Here is a 16,515-nt window from a genome sequence, read left to right as displayed (position 1 = left end):
AGGGAGCTCCTTCTAAAGATCTCAGACAAAATCAGAGTTCCAGTTGTCCAAAAACCTGTTTGTTGTTTTCTCAGAAATAATACTGAAAACATAAATGACAAAGATCTTTATTTAGATGATTTGCATCAGTAGGTCTGCTGTTCTGGTGTTTCCTTACTCTCTTCTTTTGATCTAGACAGCATTTGCCATGATTCAGTAGAACCAGGGATGATTCTGCATGCAGGCTTAGGTTGTTAACAACTCATATGCTCAATACAAGACTGACAAGAAAATTTTCATTTCATTGCCCTAGAGCAATGATGCACAAATCATTTATTTTTATTTTGTTAAAAAAATGATTTTCGAAAATATTTCTAAGATAAAAAAATTTTACTAGGGAAAAAACATTTTTGTAACATCTGCACTCAAAATTTACTATATTTAAATTCCCAATAGAGTTATGAGGCACTCCAGTTATGCAGTCATATATAAGGATATATTTTTACAAAGTTGGATTGTAGTGCTAACAAATTCCAGTATTTTATTTCCTTATTATTATTATATTATTATATTTTCCTCATTATTAACCTGCTTCACACAGAACCACTTTAAAAACTGTTTTTTGTTAAAAAGTAGAATCAAGCTCATCGTGCAGAAAAGAAAACCAACAAACCAAAAACCAAACACCTGAAAAATTAATTCAGATAATTTTAAAACCCAAGAGTTGCAGATAATTTGTTTCTCCATAACTCAGAAACTTTTAAGTTTTGTTTTTTCTTTTTTTTTTTTTTTTTTCAACAACCTGGGAAATTGCTTCTAAGTTTATGATAAGCAAGACTGAAATTCAGTATTAGTTTCTGGACTAGAAAGTCTAAAATTCAAAGAAAATTAATATGCAGTCCCTGAATCTCTTTGCTCAGCTATATAGTACAACACTTTTTTGTGGTGTTCTTCAGAAAGAGATACACAAAGGGAGAGTTTGACAACACTACAACATGTGACATGGTTGCCCTCTGAAATCCATAGAGGCTGTCAAATTCTGATGCAATGTGACCTTTACAGCAGATTAGGCAGCACCATATGTTATGGAGATTTAGTTTTATTCAAGCTAAGAGTTTGGAAAAATCAGGCTGCTGACAGGGAAAGATGTTTTAGACAATATCTTCCAGATCAAAAAAGAATTTAGGGAACAAGTCACCCTTTAAACTTTCTTTCTGTAGTCTTGTATGGTGAAAAGCAATTAAGAGAAGCCATTGCATACTTTTCTGTATTTAAAGCTTCAGACACTGAAGTACTTAAAGGTACATCAAAAGTGAGTACTCAAAGCTGTGATTTTGATCTGAACCTTAACTATCTCAAGAACTCTACATGCCAGTGATTTTTTTTTTCTTTGTGTTGTTTGTTGGTTCTTTTCTGGTGTGTTTCCTATTTCAGCATTAAAATCACTCATGACAATACTTGCAAAACCAAAGAAATAGAAATATTATGGATGCTATGTGAAGGAATAAGAAGTATTCAGTGATAGCCAGTACAGAAAAAGAGATAGCATCTTAGAAATAACTAAATAACTAAATAACTTAAAAATAACTAAATAAAAAGATAAGCAACAGGTCTAGAGCAAAGATGGTGAGAAGATACAGATCCATAATAAACTAGAGCTCAGCATAGGTTTTGCAGCAACTTCTTTTTTTTTGTTTTTCTTCATATTTTCAAGTTATTCTGTCTCAAAGAAAAGGTTCATTGTAGGAAAACTTTAAGAAGCTGAAAGAGGTTCTATTCCATTTTTAATAACCATCTAGCAATAGCCTGCAGAATTATAGGGAATATCTACTCAAACTACAGGTTTAGAGCTTATAATTATTTTTTAAGAAGATACACAGACATTCTCCTTCTGGCATAGCAAGAGCACAGCCCTACCTTGTAGTTTCTTCAGCACAGCTACTTCCATTTTCAGCACTTGTTTTGGCTGCTGAGCTGATTCCACCTTCAGTGCAACATTCTCCCGAGTAAGCAAGTCCAGTGCATCGTAAATTTCTCCAAATCCCCCACCTCCTATTTTCCTCAGCTATGTCAGGGAAAAAGAAAAGGAAAAAAAAAAAAGAATGAAGAAAAGCGGATTTAAAAGAGCGCAGAAGAAAGGAAACAAAACATCAATACTTTGTAGGGCTTGTCACGTTGCAAAAATAAGATAATCTCCTTCAGTACATTGAAGAGCTACTGAACAACCTACAAAAATATGGATAACCACAGTTTGGGAGAGAATCCTAGAAAAACAAGTGAATACACTTGATTCCCACCTGCACTAAACTTCTCATCTTCAACACAACAGAAGAGTGCACTGCCATTCCCAGCATGAATCTGACCAAAGGCAGCAGCTGCATGAAGTCTTTCCTTAAATAGCCACACACTACCAAGAGATCTTCAAACAGAAATCCACAGTGACATTTTCAAATATGCCATCTTTTCCTCTTTTTCAGAAATGTGCATACTGAATACTAAAAGTTTAAGGTTCATGGATGTCAAAAACGCTGACATGATTCAAAAACTTTTTATTGAGAGAGATGTCAGTAAAGCAGCGTGCTGCAGCACACTGGGCGGCCGGGGGAGCCGCAGCCCCACCACCGCTCGCACCTTCAATAAGGTAAAACCGGCCCTTTATACTTTTCACAAAGCCCTTCCCCTCAGTCTCCCATCAGTTTAGCTTTGGTTCCCATCCCGAGGGCTCCCCCAGCACTTTGCTTCCCGGGCTTCGTTCTGTTGCTGAGGGGAACGGTTTCACGTTTCGCGGGCTTCGCTCTGCTGCTGAGGGGAATGGTCACGTTACGTCCCTGTTTGGCGGGACCCTGCAGTCGGCCCCTCCTCCTGTTTGTCTGGCTTTTCTTCCTTAAAGTACACTTACAAATACACCCCAAAACAACATGATACAACAAACTATCTGAACAAACTGACCAAACAAACATTATTAAACTGAAAGATACACTCAACAAAACAATAAACTACAATTTTAAACCCATATTTTTCACAATGGACTTACTGCAAAGAGAGAGCATTTTCTATTCTTTCTATTCTTACATGTAACAGCTAAATCATAAATTATTGTTCAATACATATTTTAAATGTTACCTACATTTACTTGCAATTCACTAACACCATTCTTATTAACAGACATACTAAAGAAACTTAAATCATTGACAGTTTCACCTCTGTTAGGAATAAGTAGAAAGAATGCTCCTGGCATTTTAATCAGTTTGCACTACATCCAGAGTAAATAGTAGTTGTGTTTTCACTCTGTTTGAAATCTTCAGAGGGAACAGAGACTTGTCTGGTTTTTAGTATGAAAAATGTCAATGTTATTTCATATAATGCTTTCAGATATGGTGATCTCCCTTGGTGATCTACCATTCTAAAGCTCACAAAAAAGGAGATAAAAAGAACTTACCCTAAGAAACACACAATATATTTTTCAGTATATTTTACCCTGAAAGAACTGACACGGTTTTCTACATGTCATTAGAAAAAATACGTTTGCTAAGGTCATATGACTTAAATGTATTAAAAGTCATCTAAACATTCTGGGATCTAGAGATCAGCATTATGTTGATCTATCTTCAGATTCTGAAAATAAACCTCATGGCTCCTAAACCACACAATAAGCCATCTGACTGACAAGGAAAAGGAATTTTTAAAGCAGCCAAGCCCTCTAAGAAGAAGGTAAAATATTTGTATTGTTTACTCACATTTTTTTAGTCAAATTGCATGCAATTGTGGTTCTGTATGACTACAACAACATTCAGTATTTAATCATGCACTTTCTGTACTGCAGATCTTTCAGCGTCACAAACAACTTTGATTTCAGTGTTCTTGAGATGAGAAAAACAGAGCCCAAGACACATTGCACTGTCTGTATTACTCACTTCTGCCCAATTCATTGCCTGTTTTAAAAAGGTGCATAGGGTCAAGAGCACTTCCAGGCCTACAGAAATAACCCAGCTAAATACCTGCCTTCAGTGCAACCCTTCTTGACTGCAAATGCACATCCACTTCTCTCTAAGAAGCAAACTCTTACCAAGGGCAGCCTCCTCTTCTCCCCTGAAGCAGCGTAAGATGCTTACTACCAACCCAGAAGTAAGCCTGTTATTCTTGAACCTACACTTTGCAAGAGTTTATCAAAGTTCAAGCACAGAGCATCACAAATTCTTAAGGAGTTTGTGTTTTTGGATACAACCTCTGTAAGGTAACAGTCAAGTGTTCAGGCTGAAATAATGACAACCACGAGGAACAGAAATGTTTAAAGTCCTATGAAACACTCAGTCTAACTGCAGAGCCTCAGTCCTTACAGAAAGGAAAGAGGTCTGATATTTAAATACTGGAAAAAATAGCAAGTTTTAATAGAATTATATGTATGTGAATTGTTTTTTTTTAAAAAAAAAAAGTATATGTGTATCTGTGTATATCTCTCAAAGATGTTTCCTGACTTATTTGGCCATTTTAAGCCTACACTTTTCCACTCAACCTCGTGGCCTGGTAATGGCATTATCTTGCCTGAGCTCTGAGCTATTAACAGGGCTCCAGCAGTTAAACATAGACATTGATTTGACTTCAGTTTCCAGTGTAAGCACATAAATTTCCAGCACAGAACAAACACAACGGAGACAGTGAGAATGGCATGGTGAAAAAAAGTGAGGGGGGAAAGGGAAGAGGTGACACTGCCATCCTCACCCCTATGAAAACTTACTGCAGTTTATCATATAACTTCATTTTACCAGCTTTGAGAAATTATCAGACTGCCTCTGAAAGGTTGGGTTTCTCCTGCTTGTGTGCTTGGAAAAAGTAAAAATCAAACAAAAATACACACTAACACAGACAAAAAGAAAGAACCTAAACAAAAAACCTGAATAAAAACAAGCACACCACCACACTAATTAAATAAACAGATCAATTTCTGTGCTCAGATAAAGCACACCAGATCAGTAACATAGGCCAGTCAATAATTCCAGACACAAATGAACCTCTCTTTCATTGTAGAAAGAATTATTTTCCACACCCTGTGTGACTGGGTCACACACCACACTTAGCAATGAGCCCAAGTTTTTTAGGTCTTTTCCCTGCCAAAGTCCCTGCAGAAGCTTTTTATTGTTGCTTTTCACATCCCCCAGCATTTTTACCTTCCAGCTGAGCTCTGCCTTTCCTATGTATTCATCCCAAAACAGAGGCAATGTCTCCATATTAATCTTCAGCAGCCTATCCATGATCACTTGCATTTTGCTTTCAGAGTTCAGTTTGATCATGCTGGCCTCCTGCCACATCTGCTCAACATCCTTTTACCTTGACAAGGACCATGCTGCCCTTTTTTACATTTGCACAACATTCTCCCATTTTTATATTAGTTTCAAGCTTTTCTTCTTTGCATTTAGCATCTCACACCCTAAACTCATCCTCCTCTCCATTCTCTCTTGCACTCCTCTATCTGTTACTATGCTTCAAGTCTAAAACATACAATTTCCAACATGTTTTATGTTGGTGCTTTTGCTTATACTGTGTAATAAATGATGTTCTCAAACCCACATAATACAATTATCCTTACAATCAAGTCTCTCCAACTTGTAATAATGTTTCAAAAGCAAAAAATGAGGGCCAAGAAAAGGCAGGGAGAATAAAAACAAATGCCAGTAAGTGCAGAGGCCAGTAGAGAGGGAGGGTGCCACTGAGAAAAAAGTATTTTCTAGCATCTTCCCTATGTTTAATTTTCAAACTAGAATAATCCTCAAGTATGTCTAGGTTAAAATCAAATTTAATTGAACATAATTTTTAAAAATGCTTGTCCACAAATTCTACAGATGTTTCCAGGATTACACAGACCAAGGTCTTGAACAGCAAAAATTCTGAAAACTGCACTTCAGCCCCAAATGTTTACATAACTTCCAGAATGTATACCTGGGGTTTTTTTCTTAAACTTGTTACAACAAAAAAATCTAATGCAATCGTAATAATAAAGAGCTTCTACTCTTCACTGGAAGAAAAAAGGGAAGGATATTGGGAGAGTTCCACAAGAAAAAAAATCAGGTACTACTGCTAGGGACAGTTCTTGTCATCAAAACTTGCAAATCCACTGGCTTATAGCATCTTCCTGGACAGATTAGAGAGCTGGGCCGATTCCAACAGGATGAGGTTCAACAAGGCCAAGTGCCGGGTCCTGCACTTCGGCCACAACAACCCCATGGGGAGCTCCAGGCTGGGCACAGAGTGGCAGAAAGGGACCTGGGAGTCTGCATTGACAAGAAACTGAACATGAGCCAGCAGTGTGCCCAGGTGGCCAAGAAGGCCAATGGCATCCTGGCCTGTATCAAAAACAGCGTCACCAGCAGGTCCAGGGAAGGGATTCTGCCCCTGTACTCAGCGCCGGTGAGGCCACAGCTTGAGTCCTGTGTCCAGTTCTGGGCCCCTCAGTTTAAGAAGGATGTAGAGGTCCTGGAACAGGTCCAAAGGAGGGCAACCAGGCTGGTGAAGGGACTCGAGCACAGGCCCTATGAGGAGAGGCTGAGAGAGCTGGGGTGGTTCAGCCTGAAGAAGAGGAGGCTCAGGGGAGACCTCATTGCTGTCTACAACTCCCTGAAAGGAGGCTGTAGCGAGGTGGGAACTGGACTCTTTTCACAGACGACCTTCAACAAGACAAGAGGACACAGTCTTAAGTTGTGCCAGGGGAGGTTTAGGTTAGATATTAGAAAGAATTTCTTCATGGAGAGGGTGATTAGGCTATGGAATGGACTGCCCGGTGAGGTGGTAGATTCTCCGTCCCTGGAGACATTTAAAAAAAGACTGGATGTGGCACTCAGTGCCATGGTCTAGCAACTGCTCCGGTGGGTCAAGGGTTGGACTAGATGATCTCTGAGGTCCCTTCCAACCCGGCTAATTCTATGATTCTATGATCTCATTTTTTAACTACTCTGCTGCTTCAAGGCCTCTAGGAAAAAACTTTGATACCTCACTACCCAATAAAACATTATTAATGATGTTAATATATACATGTCAAGCACTAAGGAATTTCTAAATTTAGCATGCTATTTTCTTCCACTGGCACTGTCCTATGAAATCCTGAAATCAGAAGGATGTGTATTGTCTTAGATGCCACCAATAAATTCTTTAAAGTTTGAAGTTAAGAAACTGAAGCATTATCCACAGAGTATTAACTCCTCATCTACTTCTAATAGTTGATTTGGAAAACATACAAGCTAAAATGTATAACCACATGAGAGCCTGGTCTCAGTATTTTCCAAAAGACAGCAATCTAAGCATCATTCTTCATTACACAGGAAAGAAAATAAGCCAGATGAAAACAGGACTACTGATGCACATATCACATCACTGACAAGTAGTGATACATTAATATAGTTATCTAGGATGCTATTTTATTCTGTTTGATCTGACTCAAGACTAGCTTTCATTTTTTATTTCACTTTAATACTAAGATACAATATAGAAGGTTTTAAAATAAATATTTACACTACAAAGACAGACACTTGGGTATTACTTATACAAAAAGAAATATAAAGGTTTCCTACACAAAGCTAGTACTGGCATCCTGCAGTTTTAAATGAAGATATTGAAGGAGAGGGCACCAGATAGCTGAAATTATTTTCTACATGTGAATTTGAAAAGAATGATGAATATGAATCTTCTGTGTTCTGTCTCAGAGGTTGAAATAAAATACTGAAAAATGGGAGTAACACAAAGCAGTGATGGTGATTCAGGACCCATCCACAGACTTCTAAGTAGAGATAAAAAAAAAAAAAAAGAAAAAGCCATTGAAGATTTTGGGTAAGTCTCAAAAAATCCCATAAGCAAAAAAATACTAAGGTGATAAGGGGAACAGAGAACCATGAGAATTCAGCCTGGTTTTCCCAGCAGAAGTAGTTTCAAATTACTATTTCACTCCAGATGTAAATCAAGGGTATGAACACCAAAAGGGAACAGAGCTATTTATGGCAAAGCCAATGCTGGCACAAAATCAAATGGATATAAATCAACCAGGAATATATCTCTGCTATGGTATATAACAAACAAAAGTAATTTCTAACTGGAAGAGCAGCAAGGTCCCAAAAAACCTTCCTACAAGAAAGAGCAAATCTCACAATCTGACAACTATCAGGAGGGTGCTAGCTGATTTCCAAAATGGGCTGACATAATCACTGGCTGATTAGATTCAGTATACTGAGAAGATTCTTCCAGTTGTGCTCTGAACAAGCTCTAAGTCAGAATTTAAAAGCTTTCCTAGGTCCTTACCATCCATATAACCTCTTTTTAAAGTAGGTACATAAGTATTAACCAAAATACCACTCACAAGAATTCTCAAACAGCTTTCAAAGCACAAACTGCTTATTTTTGAAAGATGTTTTTTAAAGAAGAACTACAGGAAGGCATACTCACCACTTTCCATCTTTCTTTGACCAAGATTCCTACACTGAGGATGTCAGGCTGCTCCCCTCCTCCACTCATTGCAACCTCCTTACCCAGTGGAGCTGCTATGCAAAGGCTGGGTCAGCAGGAACCATCCAGATCCCAGCAGTGGCTTCCATTTAAGCAATGCCTGCAGAAAAAGAGGAGAACAAAGAATCTCAGTGATAAAATAACATGAAATCCTGAAAAAGTTGTGTTTCCCACCCAGCTAGCACCTTAAGACAGGTTTTGGATCCCATAGTTAGTGACTGAGGTTGGGATCCTAGCCCAAACAACTTAGAAACAAACAACCTAGAGAAAGAAAATCAACTGTATTCCCCCTTATTTTTAACCTCATCTCCCTCAAAACTCCAGCCCCAATCTCAAAAAATAGTGAATATCCACATTTTCAGAGTTATATTCTGCCACCAGTTTCAATTTGTTGTAAATCATAAATACATTTAAACGTAATTTTGAAAAGAACTTCAAGAATTTAAGTAATAATTTGCTAAATAATTGGTAATTAATAATTATACAGAATTATAAGCTTAAAGTGCTATCAACAAAAGCTACAAAATTAAAAATGGATCAGAAAATCAGAACTGTAATTTAAATTTACTGAGTGCATACAGACTATTCCACTTTTACAATGTGTTTCATATACCTTTGATTAGTCAGGACAAACTATGTCTAAAGTAAATGTTGTTTCTTTATACAAGCATAGAATAATTATTTTACAATATTAAATGATTAATAGTAAACAAATATTTGTTTTGGGTTTTTTTACAAAGGGAAAACAACTTGTTTTAGGCAATTTTATCCATTTCATTTTTCATTTTCTGGATTTGGCAATCATCTCTAAATTGGGTTTTATATTGCAATAGAGAAATTTCTTTTGGAGATTAATCCAACCATAATGGCTCCCAACAGCCACGACTACCACCAACTAAAATTATTATTACAGCTGTTTGAAGCTTTTCTAGAATTGTGCTTATTTGTTACACGGTGTAATTATCCAACTCTGTACAAACTCTCTTCTCCAGTAATGAGACTCATCAAAAGTGGGGTTACTTTGGGTGTATTTCTATCACTTTCAAAAGAACAAAACTGAAAGTGAAGAATTCTTTTCTCCCTGAATCAACATCCAAAAGGCATGCAAAGCTGGGACAATCATTCTGATTTAACTCAGCAGTATTCCCTTCCTTCTCAATGAATGCCAAGTGTACTACTGGGTATTAATTGGGGTTAATGATATTTAAAACAAACAAAATGTTGCTGAAATAACTTCTAAGATGGATGTTTGTTTGACACAAAGTTAACTGTGGGAGTTTTTCCATATTCTTTCATCTCTAGATTTCCTAATTAATTTATGCCTATCCTGCTTCAATTGTAAGTTCTGAACTTTAAACCAACTCCAAACAAAACAGACCTCTGGAGAAAAATTAATCTGGATTATCTGAAGATCTAAATGTATACAGAGAGGACTACATCCCACTAAAAGAGTGTTCATTCAGAATATGTAGCCTGATCTGTTTAATTGAAGCAAATGAAGGGAAACCACATTAAGAGTGCATATTCTGAGTAACAGCATCCACCCTGCAATTTAATCAAGTTGAACTAAACCAATTTAAATTCAGCTACTGCTGGTAAATTCTCCCCTGCAGATAAGGTCAAAAATCCAAAGAGAACTATTTGTCTCACTCAAGCAAAATTTAGAATTGCTAAGTATGATTTTTCTAAAGCTTTTCAACCACGAGCAAAATTGATCACCTGCAGGAAAAGCAGACATTTTATTAAAGCAAAGACTTTACAAGACTGAGATTAGAGGGGTTTTTTTGTTAATACTATCAGCCTTGAAGTATCTGATTTGATACTTCTTTTTTGTAAATACATTGCAAATTACAATTTATGTATAGTCACACCTCTATCATTTCTGAGAACTATTTCCTCATAGATTCTTGAGGATACTGAGAGAGCATCAGTAACAGGCCCAGAATGCAATGATACAATTCATAGAGCCACAGAACCACCCCATACTATAAGAATAATTATAGAATTCCACAATTATTATTACACAATTCCTCAATCCTGTTCCAGCACATTAATTCCTTGTCAAATCTCTTGTCATCCTATATAATTACAAAGCAATAAAATCAATATCATCAGTCACTGGTTTGATTCAAAGCATCAAAAAGCCCAGGTCCCATCAAACTGTCATGCACAGAAGGCACAAGTTCCCTTGAACCCCTGAGACAATGTGCTAGAAAGCTCCTGAAGTTTAATAATTAACTGCATGCACTATTTTACTTGAAAACAAATGCAAGTTTTACAAATATATTGAGGTTACCTTGAAGAACCCTGTTTTCTGCAAGACCCCAGATATAGGAGGAGGAAGAAGTCAAATTTCAAGGCTTAAAATCAGCCCAAACTTTTACCTGATCAGGCTCTTTAACTTCACCCTCTTCAGTAAATGAGCTTTACACATTATGCTGATGTCTAAGAGACCAAATACTGAACTATTCAGTAAATCAGTAAAACTAAAACTGTTCACTTCACTGCTAACAGGTTCCAGCACATCCCTTCCTTCACAGTAAGCCTGACCTGTACTTTTCAAGGTTTAATCCATCTAATTTTAGTTTCTTACCACAGGACTTTGTTACAGTTTTGGAAACCAAATTACATTCCCAGTAATTTCAACCTCATTTAAGCATCTAAACACATTTATTAACCTTCGATAGATTAATAAATTAAGCTTTAAGCCTCCTATCCCATGGGTCTTTTATGTGGTACTCCTCTGCAAATCCTCTCCTGCTCCCTGTTCCTCTTGTGGGATGTTAGATACCAACATTGAATTACACCCAAAACAACAACTAATGCAGAGAAAATATTAATTTTTAGTTATTATGTTGTTGTGATAGCAGTCTTATTTCCCTAGTCTAAGCAGTTTTATACTTTTACTTGATCACAGCTTTATCAGATGCTTATCTACCACCATGCTTCCACTCAGGCTCTGCTATGAAAGAGAGGAACCTTCAAAGCCTTTATTCACTATCTGATCTAGACTGAGTTCATTGCTCTGTAACACTGTGAAACTGAAATTCTGTTATTACTGTACTGCAGTAGAGTAATATCTTTATATTCCTTACCTAATAACAGAAAACACATATTCTGGTAGGTGCACTTCAGGTTACTTTTCCAAATCCATGTGAAGAATAAGGACATTATTGGAGAAACTGCAATTTCTCTAAATTTTGAAGGACTTCAATTAAGATTGTTTGTCCTATTCTAAAGTCCACAGATGAATAAAAGACTCATAAAAGTACATACAGTCCTATCTGTATTGCTAAAACACTGCTGTAAGTTGCTTTCAGCACAGCCCTTTAACACCCTACAACTCTGCTAAAAACTTGAAGAAAGCTCCAGCATGTTCTGTATCCCACTGAAGCAGAGGAATAGTTACTGACATAGCATTAAGTTGCAAGCTTTCTTCTTTTATTTTTGATTCAGTAGATCCTTTAGCAGTGCTGTTTTATATGGGGCTATATGAATATTTCTTGCTCAACAAATACTTCATAATTCTGCTAGAAAAGTACCAGCCATATAACTGCAATATACCTCATAAATTCTGTAGTCATTAACCCATCACTTACTCTATCAGAACAGTTTATCAGACCAAAGGAAACATGTAAGATAGCAGAATTATCACAATTAAAGGCAATTGGATCTCTGCCCATTTTATTTCAAGGTGACAGGTCATAGAATAACCAGGACAACACAGAGAATACAGACTTTATTCCATTTCAAAAGCCTTTGTGTGGGAACTGATCACAGTATAATATAAGAACAGGTAAAGGAGAGCTAGTTAGTTAGAGAGAGTTAGAGTGCTTATTTCCAGAATTTAATGTACAAACAACATCCATCTGTATACTTAACTACATTTAAGTGCATATAACCCTCATAAAATACAAACTTTAATTTACCCCAATCAAGTATACTGAAAGATTATATGCTATTAGAAAATGGTGCAAAACTTACAGAAAAAAAACAAAACACAAAAAAACCCCCAAAAACCAAGATAATTTCGTAAAATCTGATTCCAGCCCAGCAAATAAAGTTACTAATTTTATGTCACTTGTGTGCTCATAAAGAATTTCTTCAGAAATGACCCCAAACTGAAGCCAATCAGTTTATCAGCCTTTGTAGATCTTTCACATCACAAACTAAACCTGAGAAAGTAGAACAGACAATTTTGGCTGAATGGCTGAATTTTGGCTGTAAGTTTCAGGACAAAGCAAGTAAGGACAGAAGATAACTTCTGTTCCACAGACCAGTAAAACTTAAGTCCTGCTGCCTCCCCTCTGAGGCAATACCAACTTTTTGCCCTTAGGAGCTCTTATCTGCATATTAGGAGCTCTATCTGCCAACCTTAACTTAAGAAGCTAATAAATTAACTGAAATCTACCAAAGCTACTTCCCAGTTCTTTGCTTTGTACCTCTGAGCAGAAGGAGAACTTAAAGGAACAAAGAAAAGTTTAACAAGTCAGCATAAAGAGAAATCAGGGCAGGAGATGGCCAAAGGTATTAATCCCACCACATTTGTCATAAAGTTTGCTTTCTTACACAGGCTAAGGAGATGTTCATATTGCAAACTGTAAGACCAGACATGTTTTAAGTGTGTCTATTTAAGTATCTAAACTAGAAAGCTATCCTATACTTAAAACCTCAATGTTTTCTAAATACATTCACTAGAAGCTGAAAATTACCATTCAGCATGAAAATGAGAAAACTAAATTTAAGACCCTGACCTAAATTTCCAATTCTAACTGGTTGTGAAGAAAATATATTTAAAAATCCAACACATAACCAATGCCATTTTAGATTTTCCTATCACAAGCTCTTGGGTGCTAAAATACTCATCATCACTTGCAGATTCCAGGTGTGAAAAGCTACCAACTGCCTCGTGTGCTATTGCCAAAGAATCTAGATTTCCTTCTGGCAACTTCTGCACTTACAGCTATGTTGTTATTACAAAAGTGGTAATATTGTCTCAGTTTGAAGCCAGATTAAAAAAAATAAAATGTAGGTTAAAGATAACTGCCTTATTTTAAAAAGAGATTTTATTTCTGGCTTCCAAGAGAATTCAGCACCAAAACGTTATAAAAACACAAGACAAAGTTCATGGGAGGAGTATTCTTTCTTTTACTAACCCAACAAATAAAGGTGGGAAACCTCTACAAGTTTTAGGAACACAAACCCCTCTTCAAGTCCAAATAGAATGAGCAACTTGAAAATTAAATCGAACTTGAAAGCAATTGCTCTGGAGTAAACTTCATTATGTTTCTTGATTGGATCAAGTGAGATAACAGGTACTCCATACCTTGCCAAGAAAAAAAGGAAGCACATGGGTATGTACACTACAGGGAGAGACTACAAGGTTGTGGATCCTGTGAGAAATACAGCATGTAACTTATTACCTACAAGAAACCAGAAGTTTTTGGTCAGGGAGAAGCAGAACGAGTCATAAAACAGAACCTCTATTTAACCCATTCTATTTTTTGCCAGGATATTTTTCAGCTGAGTTAATTTCCTAATTTAATCTGTCACACAATTGCACAAAAACTTATATCAAAATAAGAGAAAGATGGAAAGTTAGCTGTGAGGGGATAAGGAAGGGCTGGTCTCAGAGCAGTTGTTGAACTACAGCCTTTAATACCAGTGTGGAAACCTAACCCTTTGGAGAGGTCAACTTCATTCCAAGTGTAACCATATTATTCTCAGTTTGTTTACACAAATCAGAGTGTGTTCCAAATCAAAACCAGGCTTGTGAAACCTTATTAATTATGCCAAAAATAACTGTAAAACCCTGCAGGTGTCATTTGTATAAAAACAGAGAAAAAAAGAGCTATATTTCAGTCAATTCACTAGGTTCCTAAATGGAACAAGATGCGAGGGGGTTTGCTGTCATAAGAAATTTTTTTATCTGTCATAAAAGCCTTCTTCAAAGCAACTAGTTCTCTGATAACTGAAATGAAGCAAAAAATATTTTTCCACACAAATTATGTCAGTTCAGTTTTCAAGATCCTTGTAAAATTTTCATTGCAGAAGACTTAAGTGATAGTGAAGTGTGGTTTTGAACACTGCTATAAAGACAGCTTTAAGTCAGACTTTTAAGATATTTTACATAGTGACACAGTAATACAATATCAAAGTATTTATAGTCTGGATTTGTCAGCAAAATAAAAATCTTCAGGTTTTTTAATGTTGAAATACTGAGTTATTTTCTTAGGATACACTTAATATTAGTAGATTAACATCAATGCCATTAAATTTATATACCAAGGAGTAACATGAATTGATCCTTTAAGACACTCAAACTACTGCCTTTTCTACTATTTCATAAATCCATTTTTTCAGCAAACAAAACCATAAACACAGTAATTTTAAAAATATATAATAGTTAAAAAACTATCAGCAGAAGAACCTTGGCAAGATGACCAGACAGATGACACGCCAATTGCAAAATGGTTTTTGCACTGATTGTGTTCAAATCAAATGATCAACAAGGCTGCCAGTGGTGGATGAGGAGCCCAGCTGGCAGATCACCAGTTTATACTCACTGCCTTGTGCCCAGGCTGCAACACCATGGATAAAGCAATCTGGACCTCACTAGCAAAAGCTGAGAATTCTCTTGATATGTTAGTTGATGAAGCACATCACAAAAATAGGGTGAACAAGGTCTGACAGTTTGCTAAGCAAACCAAGACAAAAATAGAGGAATAACCTTTTTTTTTTTTTTAATCTGTAGTGTCTAAGATCACAGCATCCTTAAGGGCACATAACTAAATCTGAAGCAGTATTGTGATAAAGAGAGGGCACTGGCCATGCACACATAGGCATTTCATCCCCTTAAAGACCTGAAGACAGCACCTCTGCTTTTTGCCAGGTCAGTAACTGCTACACCAAACAAGATGACTCCAAAAGAGCCCAGCTGACAGGAGGATGGAATCCAACTGAGCCCACACAGTGCACAAGGTCTACCAAACTCTGGCAGCCTTTTGGCCTCCTCAATGAGAGGAATGCCCAGCCAACCTGCCACACAACACAGCAATCTCCAAAAGAGTTAAGGAAGATGCATCACCACGTTACAGCTCATGCAAGAGTGTCCTGGGTTTGCTGGGACAGAATTCTAAAATAATTTTTCTGTTTAAAGAAACTGTAGTTTTGAGAGACTGAAGTGCCTGAATTTGTGAGAACAAAAGAGGTAAGATGATCTGGAGTGCAGGTTTCTGTAGAGATGAAGGTGGAGGGGAACCATGCAGGTGCAGTGGGCTGGGAGGGGTGAAGCCCAGGCCAGCTGACACAAGTAGCCAACCAAAGTATTCCATTCCATAAATGCCACCCTCACTATTAAACTGGAAAGTTGCAGGGATATTTGGGGGCTTCTACCATAATTGCCTTCCCAAGATGATCATGTCTCATTGGTCATCCCATGCTTGAGGCTTCTCTTCCACTTGGTGTGACCACAACCTTCTCACTGGAGCTGCTGTGCTGGCAGTGTTGGGCATTCAGCTTTCACTGCTACAAGGGCACAGCTTGAGACTGCTATCTGGAGCCAGGTATAATTTTGTATCTTATATCAGCATTAGGCTTAACACTAGTTCATTATTGTTATTCTATCTGTTTTCTTTTCAACCCACGAGTTTTCTTTCCCTTTCTATCGAGTGACAGAGTGCAGACTCCCAAAAAGAATATTTGTCTCAAAACAGCCACCCTGACAAAAGAGACATTGTGTTTGGGTTGGAGCCTCATTTAATAAGTCACTTGGACTTTGTTCTCTCAAAGAGAGACCCTCATTTGAGTAACCACACTGATAAACAGTGCCCTGGTCTCACAAGAGCAGCCCCCCCTTTAGTGGCCATCCTGATAAGCTGAACACTGTTCTTGGAAGGGGAGCCCCTCTTTGATGGGCACCCTGACAGGCAGGACACTGTCCTTAACTGATAAGGGACAGGGGCAGGCAACCTGCACCCTGCAGAGGCAGTGACATCTGGTGTGTGCCCCATCTAAGGCCACTGAAGAGGGCACATGCACAGAAATAAGGGT

At 37.3% G+C, this 16,515-nt stretch overlaps 1 protein-coding gene across 1 annotated transcript in view; it reads right to left on the bottom strand.

Annotated features, from left to right (window-relative positions):
* Positions 1-16,515, bottom strand: part of TTBK2 (tau tubulin kinase 2) — a 106,489-nt gene that overhangs the window by 67,435 nt on the left and 22,539 nt on the right. Inside the window, exons 2-3 of the mRNA XM_030452582.1 lie at positions 8,404-8,563; positions 1,897-2,044 (exon numbers count right to left, since the gene is read on the bottom strand). Coding sequence (XP_030308442.1) covers positions 1,897-2,044; positions 8,404-8,472 — 217 coding nt within the window. The 5' untranslated portion in view covers positions 8,473-8,563. The remainder of the gene's footprint in view (positions 1-1,896; positions 2,045-8,403; positions 8,564-16,515) is intronic.

Source organism: Calypte anna, chromosome 5A, assembly GCF_003957555.1.
Source record: "Calypte anna isolate BGI_N300 chromosome 5A, bCalAnn1_v1.p, whole genome shotgun sequence".
Classification (NCBI taxonomy): domain Eukaryota; kingdom Metazoa; phylum Chordata; class Aves; order Apodiformes; family Trochilidae; genus Calypte; species Calypte anna.
Note: the sequence above shows the minus strand (reverse complement) of the source record. Positions and strands in the feature narration are given on the sequence as shown.